Here is a 19,966-nt window from a genome sequence, read left to right as displayed (position 1 = left end):
ATAACTCTCCATCTCCCCCACCCCCATTCAGCAAACATTTGGCAAGCACTTGCTAGGTACATACAGAACACTGACCTGGACTAATGGGGTAGGGATAGAGAGAAGAGGACAAAGAACCTGCCTTCAAGAAACTGATAGTTTACTAGGGAGATATGACTCATACATACAAAAAACTAGAATACAAAAATAACTAAAATTAAACTGGTAATTTTGTCACATGGTCTGCATGATGGGGATAGCAATGGGGAAAGAAAGAAAATCCATTAATGCAAATCACCATCAAGACTGGAGAGGAGGATTGTGCTCTGGGGGAAAAAAACTATTAATGATGACAGGTAATAATAGGACGACAGACTTAGATCTGGAAGGAATCCTGGCTACCATTTAGTCCACTCCTCTCATTTTACAGACAAACTGAGCTCAAGAGAGTGGAAGCGATTTGCCCTAAAGTCAGGATTTGCTAGCAAAGTCCGGATTTGAACCTGGGACTCTGATTGCAAGTTCATGTTCTTTCCCCTTGCCATCTGTACTTCTAGGATATGACTGCCTCCTTAGAGCAGAAGACAGAAACAGCCCCCGTTGAAAGCACTGACATTCACCAACACAAATGCCATTTTTGATAGACTAAGAGTGAGGTGGAAACAACAACACCACAAAACCAACCACACTACCTCAGATTTGTCCAACACAGTTCTCCATCAGGAGTATCTAATACCATAATCCTTCAGTAGGCTAGTAAGCAGACCAATAAGCCTCCAGGCCATGGTCAGTAGTCATTAGTTCATCAGTTGCTTTCCCCATGCTCTTTCCCAAATTCATCTCCAGGAGACCATCTTTCTAGCAGAGGTCTCTCTGTACTAAGCAAGGCTGGTCCTTTGATTTGAGACATGCAGATCCTCTCCCTGCCCATACTTGAAGCCTGTCCAGCGTGGAAGGATCTGTCAGAACATGCGCACCACAGACAAAGGCTTTGAGAACCCAACGTCTCTTCAACATGACAAGGAAATCTCAGACTGTAATATTGGTCATGCCTCCTTGCAAAAGTGTATATAAAGTCATCCTGCATCTTCTCACAGGGTGTTTTGCAAAATGCTTCCATGTCCATTGTTTCAACTGATCCTCACAAATAGGACAAGCATTCCTCAACTCCATTTACTACTGGAGGAAACTGAGACCCAGAGTCTCTTGCCCTGTGTCATATAGTTAATTAGTAAGCAAGATCAGCACTAGAACCTAGATCCATAATAGCACTAGTAATACAAAAATATGGGCTTACCTTAGAAGAATTCTAGGTCCAGAAAAACTGGGTTCTAGTTGGGGTATGCTGGCAAATGTTTAACAAGGGGCTTAACAAGTTTAATTTACATTATTAATGTTTTCTCCATCACTTTCTTAAGTCTAGATGACCAACAACCACCACCACAACCAAAAAACCCCAAATCAAACCCTTGTGTGTAGTGCTTGCAGATTTCTGAGGTTTAAAGTCTCATTACTAAAAATTTAACAATTGTACAGGAGAACACACCCTTAATTCTAGTCTCATTTCTGCCACTAACCAGTTACAAATCCACTGGTGAGATATTTCTCATTACTAAAAATTTAACAATTGTACAGGAGAACACACCCCTAATTCTAGTCTCATTTCTGCCACTAACCAGTTACAAGTCCATTGGTGAGATATTTCCCTTGTCTGGGGCTCAATTTCCTCCTCTTGTCAATTGAGGGAGTTGGACTACAATGATCTCTCAGGTCCCTTCCAGCTCTGACATTCTATGTCTCGTGGTTTAAGCTTGGTCCTCTGAATTCCATCCTATCAATCTGCATGAACCAAAGTAAACAGGTAACCTTAGGTTTTTGCCACACTGCAATGGAAAAAAAAATAAGGAACTCAGCATACTTCCTCAAAACAGAAACAAAAAATATGTTCCCTACTACCATGAGAACAGTCAGAGCTAATCTCTGTGCTGAATGAGGCTAACCCTGGAAAATGTGATATTCCCCATTTTGTTTAGCACAAACTCATTCAAATCTATGCAATTTTTGCTTTTTGGATTGCAACAATATGGGCTGTCTACACAATTAATGATTCATTAGCAGATCATTAGGTATCAAGAAAGATGAGAATTTTAGCTGTACCAAATTCCAAAAGTATGAAACAAACTTGGCCCCCAAATTGAATAAGCACACCTTAAGGAACACTTGTTCTCCTCTATGACCATTTGGCAAAATCATGCCTGACTGAACCCCAATTTTTAGAACAGACCAATGGAGCTTGGAGAATGGAAAAGTCCACCCACCAAATACAGCAGCTGTGAGAGTACAGTTTAGACTGTTGTGCAATTGTGTTGGGCAGCCTGTCTCTTGGACAACAGAAAGCTGTGGTTGGAGCAATAGCGATCCAAGCATTGGCTTGCCTGCCTTGTCCATAAGCCTGCCTGAAACTCTGGAAAGAAGCAGCCATTGCAGAAGTGAGCAAACAAACAAAAAGTCAGCAAACAAACAAAAAGTCCTCAGCATTCCAGACAAGCTGGTGCAATTAACAGAGAAGGATATTTTGTGGGGTGATTGGGGGTCAATCTTTTAGCCTCTCTGGGTCTCAGTTTCCTTCCCTGTAAATGAGAGGGTGAATTCCTAAAGGGTTCTCCCAGCTCTTCAAGTTTATGAATCTATGAATTTAGGTACTGCCTAAGCTAGGGAGATGAGAGCATCAGACTTGAATAAAAAGAAGGAAATTAAAAAAAAAAATAAAACCTCAGAATAGCAGCAGGGTGTACAGGTAGGGGATTAGTGTCTAGCAGATCACTAACTTCCTTGGGGCTGGGGAGGTTATTCAGTGTGTAAATGAGATTGATAAAGATCACATTTAAGCTGGGAGAATCTTGGGGAATTTTTCTAGGGCTCCTGTCTAGGTGTGAGTGTTATTTTCAAGAACTACTTGAGACTTAAAAAGAAAAAAAAAGTGGGCTCATTTCTCTCCCCACCTCCTTCCAATAAAACTTTAGAAGCAGAACAAATTGCTTTGCTGAAAGTGTGCAAATTATTTATCCTGTAACCTTGCCTGGGACCCATTTTAGGTTTCTCTCTGAGTCAGGCCCCAAGATGTGCATCTACACACAGAGTCCTTCTAATAAATACCTCTGAGCCTGGAGCAATGTTTTCCTCCTGCTCTGAACCCCTTAATTATCCTTTTCAATTACTGAGCAGAAGGGCATATTGCCCTAGAGGGCTTAGAACATGCTGCTCTCTCTTTTTTATCACTAGGGAATTATCATGGTGGGAACGAGTACCCTAAATCAGGCACTACAATTTCTTGCTTTTCAAAACTGACAGAAAGTATCACCCCTACCCCCAGAGTGGTGATAGAAGTGGCTCATTCATTAATGTATGTATGTGTATAAATGGATATATATTTATATATGTGTGTATGTATATGTATGATAGAGATAAAAATATTACATTTTTTTCTTTTCATAAGGGAACAAGCAGGCTACAGACATGCTGCATATTTCTTTGAAACACAAATAGAACATTTTGTCCTCCTATGCACTTAGGTTCTAATTTGTATTTGTTTACTTGTCTGATGGATGATGTTAGACTGTGAGCTTTATGAAGGCAGGGACCAGGGTTTATTTATCTGTGTATCCCCTTCAGGGATAAACACAGTGCCCTGCCTAGAGTAAGCACAAGCTCTACAAATCAACTTTTGACACAACGTACCCAGAATTATGTACCTTATGCCACCTTCCTTTTAACCCTAGTGCTTCTTCTTGTGCTGGCATGTAGGTTATGGGGTAGAGAGCAGACTTGTGATTTCACTGATAAAAGGAACTCTGAAGAAACTCTCCCAATGCAGGTCAGGACCCTCTGTGCTAGGTTGCACACAGTGGATACACCACTGGGCCTACAGTGATAAAGACCAGAGTTCAAATCTTACCTCGGATAGTTACTAGTTGTGTGACCTTGGGCAAGTCATCTAACTGCTGTTTTGCCTCAGTTTCCTCAACTTTAAAATGGGGATAAATAACAGCACCTTCCTTGCAAGATTGTTGTGAGGATCAAATAAGAGAATATTTGTAAACCACTTAACACAATCCCCGTTACATAGTAGGTCCCATATAAATGGGAACTTGTTCCTCAAACTCATTGCACAGAGAGGATCGTATCGCCAGTAGACGTCAGAGATGGAACGTGGACCTAGGTCTTCCTGGAATGGGGCTGGCTCTCTATCCACTAGGCATAAATTAGGTGCTAAATTGCCTATTTAATACTTGGTTTTTATCTCAGATCTGAAAGCTATTGGTGGGTATGAATTACATATGCTCTACCCACTTCTCTAACTATACAGACACATTTAGAGTCAGAAAGGACTTTTAAAATGTTCAGTTTGATCCTTTCATTTTACAAATGATGAGACTGAGGCTTACAGAAATGATGTAACCTGCCCAATACAGTTCTCTTTCCACCATCAGGCTACCAAGGGGCCCAGTGTGTTTGTGTGTGTGTGTGGGGTGTATAACATTGGACTTGGTTTGGAGTCAGGAAGATCTGGGTTCAAATCCCAACTCAGACAGTTACTAGCTGTGTGACTCTGGGCAAGTCACTTAACCTCTAGGCCTCAGTTGATGCTAGTGTCTTCCCTCCAGGATAGTCTTCAATTTATTCTATTTTCTGTCTGCTGTCCTCCCTTTAGAAGGTGAGCTCCTTGAGAGTGGGGATTTTTTTTTTTTTTTGTATCTCCTGTGCTTAAGTACAGTCCCTGACACAAAGGAGGTGCTTAATAAATGCTTGTTGACTTGACAAAAATCAATAATATTGAGATTATTGATAATTGATAACATTGATAATTAACACTGATAATCAATATTGACAAAAGTCAATAATAATAACTGGCAGAGCTGGGACTGAGGCACAAACCTTCTCATTCCAAGTCCAGAGCCATTCTCACTATGCCAATGCAAGCCGTCCCAAAGGTTTTGGTGTAGTTTTAACCTAGTAAAAGCTTTTAATATTAAATGTCAAATTATAATATATTAATATTAAAAACTTTTACTAGGTTAAAACTGCATCAAGACCTTTGGAAAAGTCTGTATATAATCTTATATTATTGTAAGATATTATAATAATTATGAACATTAATTAATATTTAATTAAATTTAATATTAAAAACTTTTAGGTAAAAACTGGACCAAAACCTTTGGGACAGCCTGGATATACCCTTTTATATATGTATATATATTGCCTTAGATTCATGAAGCACTTTTGCCTTCATTATTATATTTGATCCATACAAATACTCCAACAAATAAGATACATTCGTAAATATCAGGTACTGGTCAAAATGTAAAGTTCCTTCATCTCAGTCAAGAACTTTCATCACCCAATCTTTTATCTGCCCTCCAGAAATAGCTGAGGGTTTGAAAATGGATCTAATCCCTTAGGCAGGGAAGACACATAGGGAGACAACAACTTCTCAATATCAGGAGGGCAGCAGCATCGTAACCAGATGGCATCAGACATTTACACGTCTCTGTGGTCCTTGTAGCTGACAGATGTTTGGTGGGGGAAGGGAGGAGGGGAAGAAGACTTTGTTACTCAAGCTCATACTTTTCTCTCTTTTTTTTTTTAGATGGGGGGGACATTAAATCATATACTTTATTATTATAGAAAACCATTTCTCACACTGTGAAACTCTGGCGCAATAATACACTGCAGCTGACCTTTGCTTCCAGGACCTATATAAAATTTAAGGCTGCTTTTCCTTTCCCCCCACATACCAACACCTTGCTTGTACGACAATATCACCACAGCATTTGTGTTATATGTTGGTGCCTCTATCAAACCAGCTACATCATGATTGTCTTCAGTGAATACAGATGAAATTACCCTCATTTGAACATCATATACAAGTTCCTAACAACTGTATTTAATATTAAAAAATTTAACCTAAATCCCCAAATACCTCTTCCATACCAATAGGTAAACTGAGTCCTCCTGACTCCTGGTTTAGTGTTCTTTCCATCAAGCCATACCACTTTAAAAGTATTTACTATCAGCCACCAGCAGTCTGATCCTATGGCAGCAATAGCTTACATAAAGTCATATAAGGCACAACCTCAGTCCCTAAGTTTCTTCCATAGAACTCTACAACTAGGCTGTAGTAGAGAGAATGCTGAATATGGAGTCAGAAGTCCTGAGTTCAAAGCTGACCTTGGACACTTAATATCCATGTAATCCAGGGCAAGTAACTGAATCTGAGTTTGTTTTAGTTTGCTCATCTGTAAAACAGGAGTAATACTAGTACCCACCTTCCAGGGCCACTGTGAGGATAAATGAGATAGTTTTAAAGTGATCTGCACACTTTTAAACCCATTAAATGCTGGCTACAATAATAATAATTTTTATCATTATTATCGTGTCCAACTCTCTTATTAGGGCAGATAGGTGGCACCATGGATAGACCACCAGGAGTCAGGAGTTCAAATCCAGACACTTACTAGCTGTGTGACCCTGGGCAAGTCACTTAGCCCTGCTTCCTTCAGTTTCCTCATCTGTAAAAATGATGAGAAAGAAAATCACACAAGAAAATCACAAATGGGGGCACGAAGAATCCAACACAACTGAAACTACTGAACAAAACTCTCTCTTTTTTTGGGGAGGGGGGAAGGCAAGGCAATTGGGGTTGACTCCCCCAAGGTCACACAGCTAGTACGTGTGTCAAGTTTCTGAGGCCACATTTGAACTCAGGTCTCCCTGACTCCAGGGCAACTCTCTTACTTTATAAAGAAATGGAGATCCAGAAAGGGGAAGTATTTACCCAAGATCACACATCAAATTAGAGAAAGGATTAGGATGAAAATGCAGGTTCCAGTATCTCCTTATGGTATGATGGAATTTATCCTAAGCTTTACCTGTTGGCAGAGTTGTTTCTACCCTGGAGACTAGTTTGCTAATACTCCCATATCCTCAGTTCTTTCTTTTATCTACAACTCATCACAGACAAGTCTTTTAATTGAGAAGCCCTGCCATTTCACCAAGGATACCATTGTTATGTACAAAGGTTCCCCCCTAAGTACACTGTTAATTAGAGTTCCTCTTATCCAATCCTCTCTTTATAGTGATTTAAGGTTTGTTTACCAAGCACTTTCCTAATAACAACCCTATGAGACACATGGTACAAGTATCATTATGCTCATTGTAGAAATGGGGAAACAGAGGCTACCATGGTTAAAACAACTTGCCACCACTATTAAATGGCAGAGGCCAGATTTGAACCCAGTTCTCTCATGATTCTAAGTCTTACACTCTTTCTTACTATCCCACATTCTTCTTATATTAAAAACCAGACTCGGGGTGGCTGGATGGCACAGTGAATAGAGCGCCGTCCCTGGAGTCAAGAGGATCTGAGTTCAAATTTGACCTCTGACACTTAACACTTACTAGCCATGTGACCTTGGGCTTAACCCCAATTGCCCTGCCTTCTCCCCTCCAAAAAGCAAAAAACAAAACAAAACAAAAAAAACAACCAAAAAACCCAGACTCATCTGACTTTTTTTGCTATGAAAGCCCTCAATTCAAATGCAGATATTCAAACAGATTCTCAGCTTCAGAATTTCCTCTTGCTAATAAAAATTCCCTTTTTGTTGGTAAAGGTAAGAGAGATGAGGGGTGGGGGAAGGATTTTCCAACAGGGAATATAAGAAAATATTTCCCAAATTCTCTGCTTTTCCACATCAGCTTCCACATGTCTCCCCCAAAAATCTGCTTTTTCCCCTAGTATTAATGGGGCAAAAAACTTGGCTTTTAAAAGTCTCTTGGGGATTATTCTTAACTCTTTGGTGTGCATGCGCACACGTCCTGTTCTTGCCCCGCCCTCCTCACACCCACACCCACCAGCTGTTTCTGCCTATCATCCCAAGCTTTCCCTGCTGGGGGAATGACCAAATCATACCGTCACAGTTAGGAAAAGGGACCACCCTGCCTCTTTAGACAAAGGGGACTGAAATCACCACAGACACATTCTCTAATGATTAAGAGCCTATTATGTAAAGAGTGGGCTCAAGGACACACAAAGGTAAGTAAGTATACATCTAATACAGGAAGGACAGAAAGATTATTACCTACTGAGTGGATTAGGGAAAGTTCCATGTCAGGAGTACCATTTGAACTGGGTCTTGAAGGCTGGAGAAGATTTCAACAAGCAGTCATGGTGAGAGGGATACAGAAAGGGCATCCTAGACAGAGGGTATGGAATGAATAAAGGTGTGGAGATGGGAAATCTAAGGACCCGTGAAAGGCATAATAAATAATTTCCTTTGGCTGGAGTGTGGAGTGACTTATAAGGTTAAGACAGTGCCAGGCTGTAGAGGATCAGTAGGAGTGGTTATAAGAGTAGGGAGAGAAAGAGATCAATCAGCAGAAAGTGTGACTAAGTATTCTGAGAGTCAAGGAAAAGAAAGACTCACTAGAGGAGAAATTAAACCAAAAATATTCACAGAAACTGGTGAATCACAATGGGAAACCATAATGATGCTGAGCCTGGTGCTTGCCTCCTAGGGAACGGCCTAAAGAAAGAGGTGACTTGTGATTAGCTAGAAAGAGAAAATGAGATTCCCTGTTCTTCTGGGAAAAAGGGACAAGATTCCATAGAACAGAAAGAAAAATGGCTGACCTTGGAACATGAATTCTTAACTTAGCATCTGTGAACCTGAAACTTAATTCTAAGAAGGGGTCCACTGGTGTCAGCAGATTGCCAAAATTGATACAAAAGTTAAAGGAGCCTGACTTAGAATCAGAAGACTTATATTTAAGTTTCAACTCTGAGAGACCTTGGGTAAGTCATTTAACCAAGTTCTATCTTTCTCAGTTGCAAAAAGCAGAGAAATCCTGCACTACTGAACTCTCAGGGCTTTGGGGATTAAATGAGATAATGTCATAGATCAGCATGATAGGGAAAGGCCTTACTGATCACCTAGTTGAAGTCCAATTTACAGATGAAGAAACTGAGGTCCCAGAGAGGTTAAATGATTTGCTAAAAGTCACACAACTGCTGAGTGACAGGACCAAGACTACAGTCTAGATCTCTACTCCTAGTGGAGAGAGGACTGGATTTGGGAGTCAGGAGGACCTGTGTTCAGATCCTACACCAGACACTCGCAAGCTGTGTGACAAGAGGCAAATCACTGAAACTTCTCTGTGCCTCAGTTTCCTTATCTGTAAGATGAGTATAATATTACCTATACTTTACAATGTTGTTGTGAGGATCAAATGAGATAATACTTTGCAAATTTTAAAGCACTATATAAATATTAGCTATTATTATTTTTACTAATATTAATTATTACTACAACCTGCTCTAGAAGATCAGGTGCTGAGGGACTAAACATCTTTTACAGTAACTTTAACTTCCTTCTGTTTCTGGAGTCTCAGCTGCCATGATAGGGTCAATACTCTAACGTGAAATTCTAATGCCACAATTCTGAAGCACCTCTCCCTCTCCTTTATCTTTTGTTCCTTGAAAAACAAATCTCCATTAAAGAGGGGCTGTCCATTGGTTCTGTCCTTAGCTGCCAATCAGAAAACGCAGCTGAGGAAAGGGGCATGCACACACATATATAATAATGTATCCCCTTCTAGCACTTCATAGCTTACAAAGCATTTTCCCCATAACAATTCATGGAGGGAGGTATCACGTACCCATTTTACAGATGAGGAAATTGCAGCTCAGAGGAGGTAAAAGGGCTTATCCAGGGCTTGAAGACCTAGCTAGTAAGAGTCAGAGCCAGGGTTTTCACTAAGATCCTTTAACTCCAAATCCAGTAGTCTCTTCAATTCATCATGGTGCCTCAATCCATGTACCATTAAGGCTAAATAATCCATTAGGGTTAAAACTGGATATGTTTCTCATGGGACAGCATCTAGTCTGGGACTGCTCCCTTCATACTGCATAGAAAGAGATTTTCCTAGTCTGCCTAGATCAAAGTCACTAGGGGCACATGTATGATAGCTGTGTTCCAGCCTTAAAAGAAACAAAATAAAATAAAACTTTTCGCACATTTTGGCTATATAAAAAAATAATCACACTGAATTCTCATATTCTCCCTCTGTCTCTGTCTCTCCCTCCCTCCCTTCTTCCTCTCTGTCTCTGTCTCACACACATACACACACACACTTAACACAAACATCTTTGCTTGTAAGCAAAGATGAAATAATGTACTGGCTTTTGATGCTTGGACTTCTGTTTTTAAGACTAATCTATACTCTTAGGAGGAGTCCAAACATAGACACTCTACCACACTAACAAATAAGCTATAGTTCAAGACAGTGGTTGTCTATTTTTTTGAGTATTAATGACCTGAATTAGATCATGCAGAGTAGTGTGGCTTGTAGGGGTTAGAAGACCTGGGTTCCCAATCTAGCACTGCTACCAGCTCTCTTGTGTGACTGTGGGTGAGTCACTGTCATGCATCAGTTCGTTTCCTCATCTGTAGAGCGACGTGGCCAAAGTCCCTTCCACCTCTTATTTTCTGTCTTCCAAATTTCTTCTTAGTTCTAGCAGTCAGAGAATCTCTGCCTCTAATTGCACAGCAAAAGGAAAACACACATTCCAACTTTATAAATGGAAGTTGATTTCCCCTCTCAACCAGAATTCCTGGACTTTAAACCAAATCTCAATCCTTCTCCCTCCCCTGCCTTCTTCCTCACTTCCTTTATTCCATTTTTTTTTCTTTTAGAACATAAGCTCAACATCTCCCATTCTGAAAAGGGAATACTTTGAGAGTTTATTTATCCTCTGGAACAACTTAAAAAAAAAAGTTAATATGAAGCACATGTGCATGGTTTCTAAGAGTTCTGTGTTTAAAAAAAAAATACTTAGGGAGGAATATATCCAGGCTTACAAAATGCCTGGGTTGTGTCAATAGCAGTTTATAGCCATTAGCATTAAGTCTGAATGCAGTTAATTGGGACACAGTGCAGCTGCCGCAGCAGCACAGGGGGATGTTTGGCCCATGCTTCCTGATACAGTCATAGCTGTATAAAATCACCTGAAAAGTTCCCATGGACAAAACTTCCCTGATTCTACAAGGGGGCTAAGGGGGCCAGGCCTTATCTCTGGATAGCTGCTTTTTAGAGCAACCTGCTTTAACTTTTTTCTTATTATTATTTTTGAATTGTTGCAAGAAGTCAAGGAGTGAAAAGAGATATTTAATATTTAGGAAAGAAAAAAGGGAGGAGATGGGAAAAAAATAATTTAAGAAAAGAATGGTGTATGGAAAATTGAGCTGACCTGGGAGTTTGGCCTAGCGTTTTTTCCCCCCTATGCTCCAACATAGAAGGTAGCTAGGTGCCACAGTGGACAGAAAACTGGACAAGAGAGTCAAGGAGACCTGAGTTCAAATCTAGCCTCAAATACTTGCTAGCTCTGTGACTTTGGGCAAGTCACTTAACTAATGTTTGCCTCAGTTTCCTCAATGTACAATGGAAATAATAAGACTACCTACTTCTCAGGGTTGTTGTGAAGACTAAATGAGACAATATTTGTAAAGTTCTATGCTAACCTTAAAGCACTGTATGAATTCTAGGTATTATTGTTATAGGGTGACCCTGAGCCAGTCACTTTCCTTTTCTACACCTCAGCTTCTCCATCTGTAAGGTCTCAAAGATCTCTCTGGTTCTCTTCCACTCAGAGATTTCCTGACTTTTATGCTTCAGAGACTGGCAGACTGTCAGGTGCAGGGAGAAAGAGACTGCAGACAAACCTTTCCTGCTTCATGGTTTTGCCTAAGGCTGGCCAAAATTAAAGTCGATTTATTGGTATCTGAGGACAGTGGATTTAGCTGACTGCCTGGAGACAAACCAAATAGGGCATTTCATCATCATACTGACCGTGCATCTGGTAGGTGTAAGGGGTCTGTCCTGTGGATGGAGTGCCAAAACTGGAGCCATAGCTGAGGAATCCACTCTGACCAGGGGAATGGCTCAAGCTGTCTTCTGTTTTGATACCTTTGCAGAATGAGAAAAAAGCAAAAAAACACAAAACACCTGAGGATAAGTGGTTAGGACGTTTTCTTCTGCAATCATGGGGAAGCCTTTGAAATTCTGCATGTCAAGAAGGGTTTATTATGGGCTTTCAACAAGATAGAATTGATTTGACCTCCCAGCAAGTATTATTAAAAAAATTTTTTTTTGCCAACTTCAACTCTATTCAACCCTATTAATGTTATATTCTGAGTCTTGCTCTAGGATTATGGATGATTTATATTAAATGGCTTAATCTTCTTTTATGAAGATCTCTCATTAGGAGTCTGGATGACATCATCAAGGATGTTGTAACGGACATTCATAGAGGATGTACCTCTTTCAGTAGGGGTAGCCTAGGTCACCCTGCTAGACCTTATGGTCTCTAAGTCCTCTAATAAATATGTATTAAGCACCTACAAGGGCCAATTGCTGTCATAAGTGTGGGATATTTTAGATCCATTGTTAATAGGATGTGCTTTTTATTTTTTAATCTAGTAGTAAGGGTTATTTTTAAACTGAGTCATCCGCCTTTTTCCACCTGGACCCCTTGTGACCAAAGGCACCAATATGCAAGACAGCTGTCTGAAAGAAAAGACTCAGTCTAAGGTTTTAGTGAAGTTAACTGGACTAACAGGTACTGACTCTGCAACTCTGGTCCTGTTTGCATCATGTGCTAACAACCTCACCACAGTCCTGAATATATTTATAGGACATGCACAAGATAATGAAAAAAAAGACACTGTCCAGTAGGAGCTACTAACCTGGCAAATAACAAAATTTCCAGCCTTTGAGAAGGGTTTTTTAACTCCTACACCAGCACTGTGAACAAGGGAAATGCCCTAAGGTAGCTTCTGTGACACAACACTAATGACTCCATCCTCTTGCCCAGAAAAATTAGGCCACTTGTTTTTGTTTTTGTTGTGATGGTGTCTACCCATCACTGTCAGAATGCTAGAACAGGAAAGGACTATAGAACATGAAGAATATTAACACTGCAATAGTTTGCAAACAAGTGCTGTGTGTATACATATATATGTACACATATAGATTTATAGATATATAGTAGTTGTTGTTCAGTCATTTCAATCATGTCTGAATCTGCATGACCCCATTTGGGGTTTTATTGGCAAAGATATTGGAGTGGTTTGCTATTTCCTTCTTTATCTCATTTATAGAGAAGGAAACTGAGGCAAACAGGGTGACTTGCCCAGGGTCACCCAGCTAGGAAGCATCTGAGGTCAGGGTTGAAATCAGGAAGATGAGTCTTCCTAACTCCAGGCCTGGCACTCTATCCATTTCACCACCTAGCTGCCCCTTATATCTATGTATGTATCTATGTGTGTATGCATGTGTGTATGTGTGCTTGTATGTGTATGCATGCATGTATCATGTATAATTTGATATTCACAAGACCTCTGTGAGGTAGGTGCTCTTAATATCTCCATTTGACAGATGAGGAAACTGAGGTTAATAGAGGTTAAAGCAACTTGTCCAGTGTGACTGAGCTAGTGAACACCTGAGGCAGAATCTGAACTCAATCTGTCTGTTTCCAAGTCCAGCACTCTATCTACTATACCACCTAGCTATTCTCAAACTTAGAAAAGCCCATCTGGTTCAAGAGCTCCTAACCCTAGGGAGCACCAACTTAATTATTATTATTTTGATAACTGAATCTCAACATAGTTGTTTTCCTTTATAATTCTATGTGTTTTCTTTTATACATCTAAAAATATTATTCAGAGAAGGGGTCCACAGTCTTTAACAAATTGTCAAAGGTGATTCTGGAACACACAGAATGGTTAAAAATCCCTGATCTAGTGGAATCTTCTTATTTTATGAAGAAACTGAAGCCTAGAGAGGAGATGTAATGCCTAAGTTGAAACAGTGTGGCTAGCAAGGAGCTGGTATAGAACTTAGGTCTCCTAAGTCAGATGTCAGTGCTATATAATCCTGAAAGCACTGAGGAACCACTTGATCAGATAATTCAGAGGGGAAAATATCAAAAGAATGGAAAAGGTTTCTTCCAGGTATTACATTTTACATTTAAAATTCCAAAGACCCTTTAATATTCTATGAACCTTATCAAAAATCTTCCAGTTGTGATGTTTTATATTGTACATTCTAAGATTCCTCCCAGTTCTAGCTTTTTATGTGCCTTATCAGGTTCTTTCTAGTGCTGACATTTCATATTGTATGTAGTCCAAACTCCCTTTCAACACCAACATTCAATGACCCTACAAGGAAAAATATAGACAGCTTTTCCTATGAGTTTGGCTCTGACAAAGAGAAGAGATATAGTTTGAAAGATTGAAAGGTTGTGGAATCAAGGGAAGGTTTTTTTGAAGGAAGGGAAGGTCCTAGATAGGAAGGAGAGAACAGCAAACAATAGCTAAGAAGAGGTGGGGGATGACTGAAAGGGTAAGTTCCAGGGAAGACAGGAGGAGATGGGATCGAGGACACAAGTAGAGGGCTTGTGCTTAGTGAAGAGAAGAGTCATCTCTTTACCAGAGACTGGAGTGAAGGAGGAAAACGGGAGATAATGAAGAGGGCTTCTGAGAGAAGGAGAAGCTTATGACTGTGATGGTCTTTTATTCTCAGTTAAGTCACAAAGGAGGGAGTCTTTTGGGAGGCTTAAGGAGAAAAGAGATCTGGAGTAGCTGCTATTGAGAATGTAATATAAAGTCAATCAGAGAAAGGGGATCACTAAACAGCAGTTAGGGTCCAACCGAGATTATTCCCCCACTCAATAACAAATTTGTAATGGATTCAGCCCCATTGTATGACTTCCTTAGTGGTGTTTAGCAGTTCATGAGTAGGAGTTGAAAAGGCAGCTGGTAGGGATAATCCAGGACTAAGATGAGCAAAGCACGAACAATGGCCAACACTGGAGCAAGAGATTTAATATTAGAGTAGTGGTATGTGGTGTAAAATGGAGATCTAATCCCAATTCTTGTCATGCTGCTATCTTGCTTGTCTGTTTCCCCTTCCAAACTTCCTTGGTTTTCTTGTGTATTTTTTAAGAGATTCATTGACATTCTTTTCTTTTTTAGTATAACTATTATTAATTCTCTTCCATTATCCCAATAATTTTAATTATTTACTTCTCTAATATTTTGCGATCTTAGAATTTCAAACACTAGTCTACTAAATGTCTTAGGTTTAATTCTGGATTATTTATTCTGTTCTAGTAACCAAATTTTCTATTTTTCTATCCACAATTACCATACTATTTTGATAACTACTATATAATTTGAGATCTAGTGGTACAAGTCTTCCTTTCTCCTTTTTGCCCACCAGAATTCCCCTGATGCATTTGTCTGTCTGTTCTATATACTTTATCACTTAATTTAATTCTTTGAAGCAGCTCATTGACAATTTTATTACTGCAATTAAATCTAAAAATGAATTTGGATAGTGGGGTTTTTTTGTATTGAATACAACTAGTCATGGATATTGAATAGGTCTCCAGTTCTTTAATTCTTCCTTTATGTCTGTTAAAATTAGTTTACAGTTGTCTTTATAAGTCTTGTATATACCTAGTATACAAGCACAAATATCTGATACAGTTTGTCTCTATCAGTGTTTTCTGGATTTATGCATTATATGTATACATGCATATATGCATATATATCAGAAATACTAATGATTTTTGTGGGTGGGTTTATCTTTTATTCCACTATCTTGTTAGATTCACTTATTATTATTTCTATGTCTCTTGCATTTGGAAAATATACTAATAGATCAGTTAAACAAAAAGAGGCTTTAATATCTTCTCTGCCCATAATTATTCCATTAATTTCTTACTTAACTTCTTACTTAACCTAGACTATTGCAATAGTCTTCCATTTGATTTCTGTACCTCAAGTCTCTCCCTTCTTAAATTCATCTTCCAGACAGTTGCCAAAATGATTTCCCTAAAGCACCAGTCTAATCATGTTACTCACCTACTCAATAAGTTCCAGTGATTCCATATTACCTCAAAGATAAAATATACACCCCTCTATTTGCCATTTAAAGCTCTTCACAATCTGCCTCCATCTAACTTTTCCAGTCTTCCTACACACTGCTCATCTCCACACTCTGTGATCTGGCCATACAGGCTTCCTTGTGGTGCTGCACACACTACTAACCATTTCCCATCTCCATTCCCTTGTACTGAGTGTCCCTCAGGTCTGAGATGAAGTTCCTATTTACCCTTCTCTCTTGTGATTCATGTGTTTCTTCCAGACTCAATTCAAGCAACTACTTTCTACATGAGCCCTTCTTGATCCCCCAAGCTGCCAGTGTATTACCTCCAAAAACTGCCCTCTATTTACTGCTCAATACATGGTATTGATCTGTTCTTATTCTTGACTCAATGCTGTGACTAATATTTATATAATCATGTCAAAATAACAGTAAATTCCCTTTTTGTTTTGTTGTTGTTCAGGTATTTCAGTTGTGTCTGACTCTTTGTAACCCCATTTGGAGTTTTCTTTGCAAAGATACTGGAATGACTTGCCATTTCCTTCTCTAGTTCATTTTATAGATAAGGAACTTAGACTAATAGGGTTAAGTGACTTGTTCAGGGTCACACAGCTAATAAGTGTCTGAGGCCACATCTGAACTCACCTTTACTCCAGGCCTGTTGTTCTATTCACTGTGCCATCTAACTGCCTTTCCTTGTTATAGCCCTGTTTTAAATGGGAAAGCCTCTGATGTGTATCTATTAAGTAGTTTTTGATTTTAAAGAAATACTTTTGATAACGTTAAGGAAAAGTCAATCCATTTTTCTACTTTTTAGTGACTTTAACATAAATGCCAGTCCACCTCCCATTTGAGAAAAAGAAAGTGATATCCAGAGAGAACTGACTAAGGGATTCTGACTTCAGCTCTAGAGATCTTCCCAATGTACCACCCTGACCCAGACAAAGAGGCCCAATAAATTCAACATGGCAGATAAAAAGGGGCATCCCCTAATAGATGCTTCTTGTAAAAGGCTTGTCTGTAAAGCTAGATGGATAGTGTTTTAATTGTACCCTGCTGCCCATCAGACATTCTAGGCAAAGAGAAAGGATATTCAATCTTCACTGATGGAAAAGCCCTCAGGTGACTATTTCACAGGCTTGCCTCCCTCACCCAAGTTCCTTCATTGGTATTTCATTTTCATGAAAGCTATTTAAACAGAGGTGAAAGAAGGGAACTTAAATGTTCTTTATAAAGGACAAAGGAAGTATGATTCATAACAAAACCTAGTATTTGTCCAGACAATGTTTAGAACCATAGAATCTTACAATAAGGAAGTTTAGAAGGCATCTAATCCAATCCCCACCCAATGCAGTAATTCACCCTCCACCCTCTTAACTGTACCTGACAGGCCTTCATCTAGCTTCTTCTCAAACATTATAGTAAAGAGGAGCTCATTACTTCTTAAGATAAAATCAAATAATACACTGAATCTACCCACTGAACCAGGGGACCAACATTCAAATACTAGGTTTGTTCTTGTTCAACTCTCCATGACCCCATTGGGGTCTTCTTGGCGAAGACACTGGAGTGCTTTGCCATATCCTAGGTTTCTTACCTACTAGGTATTTGACTTTGCATAAATTAATTTATCTCACTGGGTCTCAGTTTGCTCATATGCAAAATGGTGATAATACATATAACTTTAGTTAATGCATTGGGGTGGATGAGGATCAAATGAGATTGTACACAAAATTCTTTTCAGAATTAAAGGATTGCATACTAATACTAATTATTATTTGTTCAGGCCTATGATTTAATTTGTCTAGACCACAGGTTCTTAAACTGGGATTTAAGAACTTAAAAAAAGCTTGATAACTGTATGTCAATATAATTAGTTCTGTAATCCCATGTATTTATTTTATGCATTTAAAAACATCATTCTGAGACTAACTACCTAGGAATCACCAGATTGCCAGAGGGGACCATGATACAAAAGGTTAAGAATCCCTGGTCTAGTCCAATTCTAGTGAGGAAACTCTAATAGGGATTATTGGAAAATGCTCTATGATAGCGAAGTAACTGAGTCACAAAATGGTACATATAGATGCCTGTGAGGTGCATATTGACTCAGAAAACTACATATTAACATTATCTATGTTCCGATGTATTTTTATTTTCTTAAATATTTCCTAACTACAATTTAATCTGATATAGGCCACACTGAGTGCTGTGGGTAGCAGGCCGCATGTCTGACACCTTTAGTCTTAGACAACTGTCTGAGATACTGAGAGATTGTTCAGGATCACAGAGCCAGTATTTGTCAGGGGCAGGTCTCATTGACTCCAAGCCTAGTTCTCTATCTATTCACTATTCCCTGATGTTTCTTTGTCAATCAACTTATTCATCTATATCAATCAATCAATCATTTATTAAGTGCCTACTCTATATTAGGCACCCCCCTTCTGGATCACTTCCTTGACTCAGAAGAGGGGCTTGTGCAGCTCAATGAAACCATGCACTATGCCATGTTACCCAAGACAGAGAGGTCAAAATGGAGAGTTCTGACAAAAGGTGATCCACTGGAGAAGGAAGTGGCAAACCATTCCACTATCTTTACTAAGAAAACTCCATAGATAAACATAGTCCATAAGGTCCCAAAGAGTTAGACATGACTGACTGACTGAATGATAACAACATACACCAGGCACTATGATAGGTGCTGAGATACAAAGTCAAAAGTAAAATAATGCTTGTCCTCAAGGAGCTTACATTCTACTGAGGGAGACAAAATGTACTTTAATAGGTAAATGTAAAAGAAATTAAAGGTGATTTTTTTTGGGGGGGTAAATTAAGGGAGGCATTAGCAGCTAGGAGGGCTCAATAAAGGCTTCAATGTGGAAGGCAGTGCTTGAATTGAATCTTATTCGGAAAAATTTACATGCTCCTAGTGCACATTCATAGAGTTATAGCAATTCACATAACTACTAAAAAAAAATAACTGTCTCCATTTTTGTACAACACTGATTGTTGAGACTTTCTTCTTTATATTAAATCAAAATCTACTCATACTTCCATAACTTTCAACTTCTTGATCTTTGGTTTTTTTTTTTTTTTTACTCTATCACATGATATTAAATACACAATATTTAATCTTCCTACATAGGAGCAATTCAAATATTTGAAGGCAATCACATGCTCCTACTTTCCCACTCCCCCACTCCCAGGGTTTTTTTCCCTTCAGGCTAAATGTTCCAACTTCCTTCCATTGACCCTTGGGTGACACAGCTTCCAGGACTGTCACCATCCTGGTTCCCTGCTCTGAATGTGTTCCAGTTTGTCAACGTAACATTTAAAATGTAGCCCCCAGAGCTGAATTCATCTCTGCCAGCTGACCAAGGTAGGAATCCCCTGTACAAAAATCTCTGACAAGCTGTGATCTGCCCTCTTGTCTTTAGCACATTCCAACTGAAAGAGGGCTGGTCCTGGAATCCAAGGACCCAGATTCAAATCCCACTTCATACTTGTGTGTATGACCCCAACCTGTCTCTTAACTTCCCTGGGGTCACAGTGTCCTCATCTGTAAAATGAGTGAGTTGAACTAGATCAGGGTGTTTTAACTTTTTTTTTCTTTGTTATAATGGACCACTTCGGCAGTCTGGTGAAACTTATAGATCTCTTCTCAGAATTTTTTTTTAAATTTCATAATGGAAGAAAATGTTAAGTTTTAGTTAGAAATTAGTGAAAATAAAGATGCAATTTTTTTCTCCATCCAAATTATGGACCACCTCCCCTTGCCCTGAAATATATTCATGGATATCTTAGGGGTTCATGGAGTTCAGGTTAAGAGCCCTGAAACTCACTAATCAGAAAGGTCACTAGTTACTCCATTGTAAGACATTTCTTATTTCCAGAAATCTCTTCTTACTTAGCTCAAGTCCCAGTGATTTGTAGACATATGTAAAAAAGTTGTTTTTTGCATATCACTTATATATTTTAAAGT

General features: G+C 39.1%; 1 protein-coding gene and 1 long non-coding RNA gene across 5 annotated transcripts in view; one reads left to right on the top strand and one right to left on the bottom strand.

Moving 5' to 3' along the window:
* Positions 1-19,966, bottom strand: part of EYA2 (EYA transcriptional coactivator and phosphatase 2) — a 252,360-nt gene that overhangs the window by 120,457 nt on the left and 111,937 nt on the right. For 3 of the 4 annotated variants that reach the window (XM_069072333.1, XM_069072330.1, XM_069072331.1), the window contains one exon: positions 11,884-12,000. The exons of the other annotated variant lie outside the window; for it this stretch is intronic. In XM_069072333.1, coding sequence (XP_068928434.1) covers positions 11,884-12,000 — 117 coding nt within the window. The remainder of the gene's footprint in view (positions 1-11,883; positions 12,001-19,966) is intronic. 4 annotated transcript variants of the gene reach the window in all.
* The window catches only part of LOC138149373 (uncharacterized), a 42,655-nt gene continuing 30,633 nt past the window's right edge, over positions 7,945-19,966 (top strand). Inside the window, exon 1 of the long non-coding RNA XR_011165296.1 lies at positions 7,945-8,071. This is a non-coding gene — a long non-coding RNA (uncharacterized lncRNA). The remainder of the gene's footprint in view (positions 8,072-19,966) is intronic.

Source organism: Petaurus breviceps, unplaced genomic scaffold (assembly GCF_028583685.1).
Source record: "Petaurus breviceps papuanus isolate PSGF00001 unplaced genomic scaffold, PetGlider_PUasm1.0 90847, whole genome shotgun sequence".
Classification (NCBI taxonomy): Eukaryota; Metazoa; Chordata; class Mammalia; order Diprotodontia; family Petauridae; genus Petaurus; species Petaurus breviceps.
This window is presented reverse-complemented; position numbering and strand designations above follow the sequence as displayed.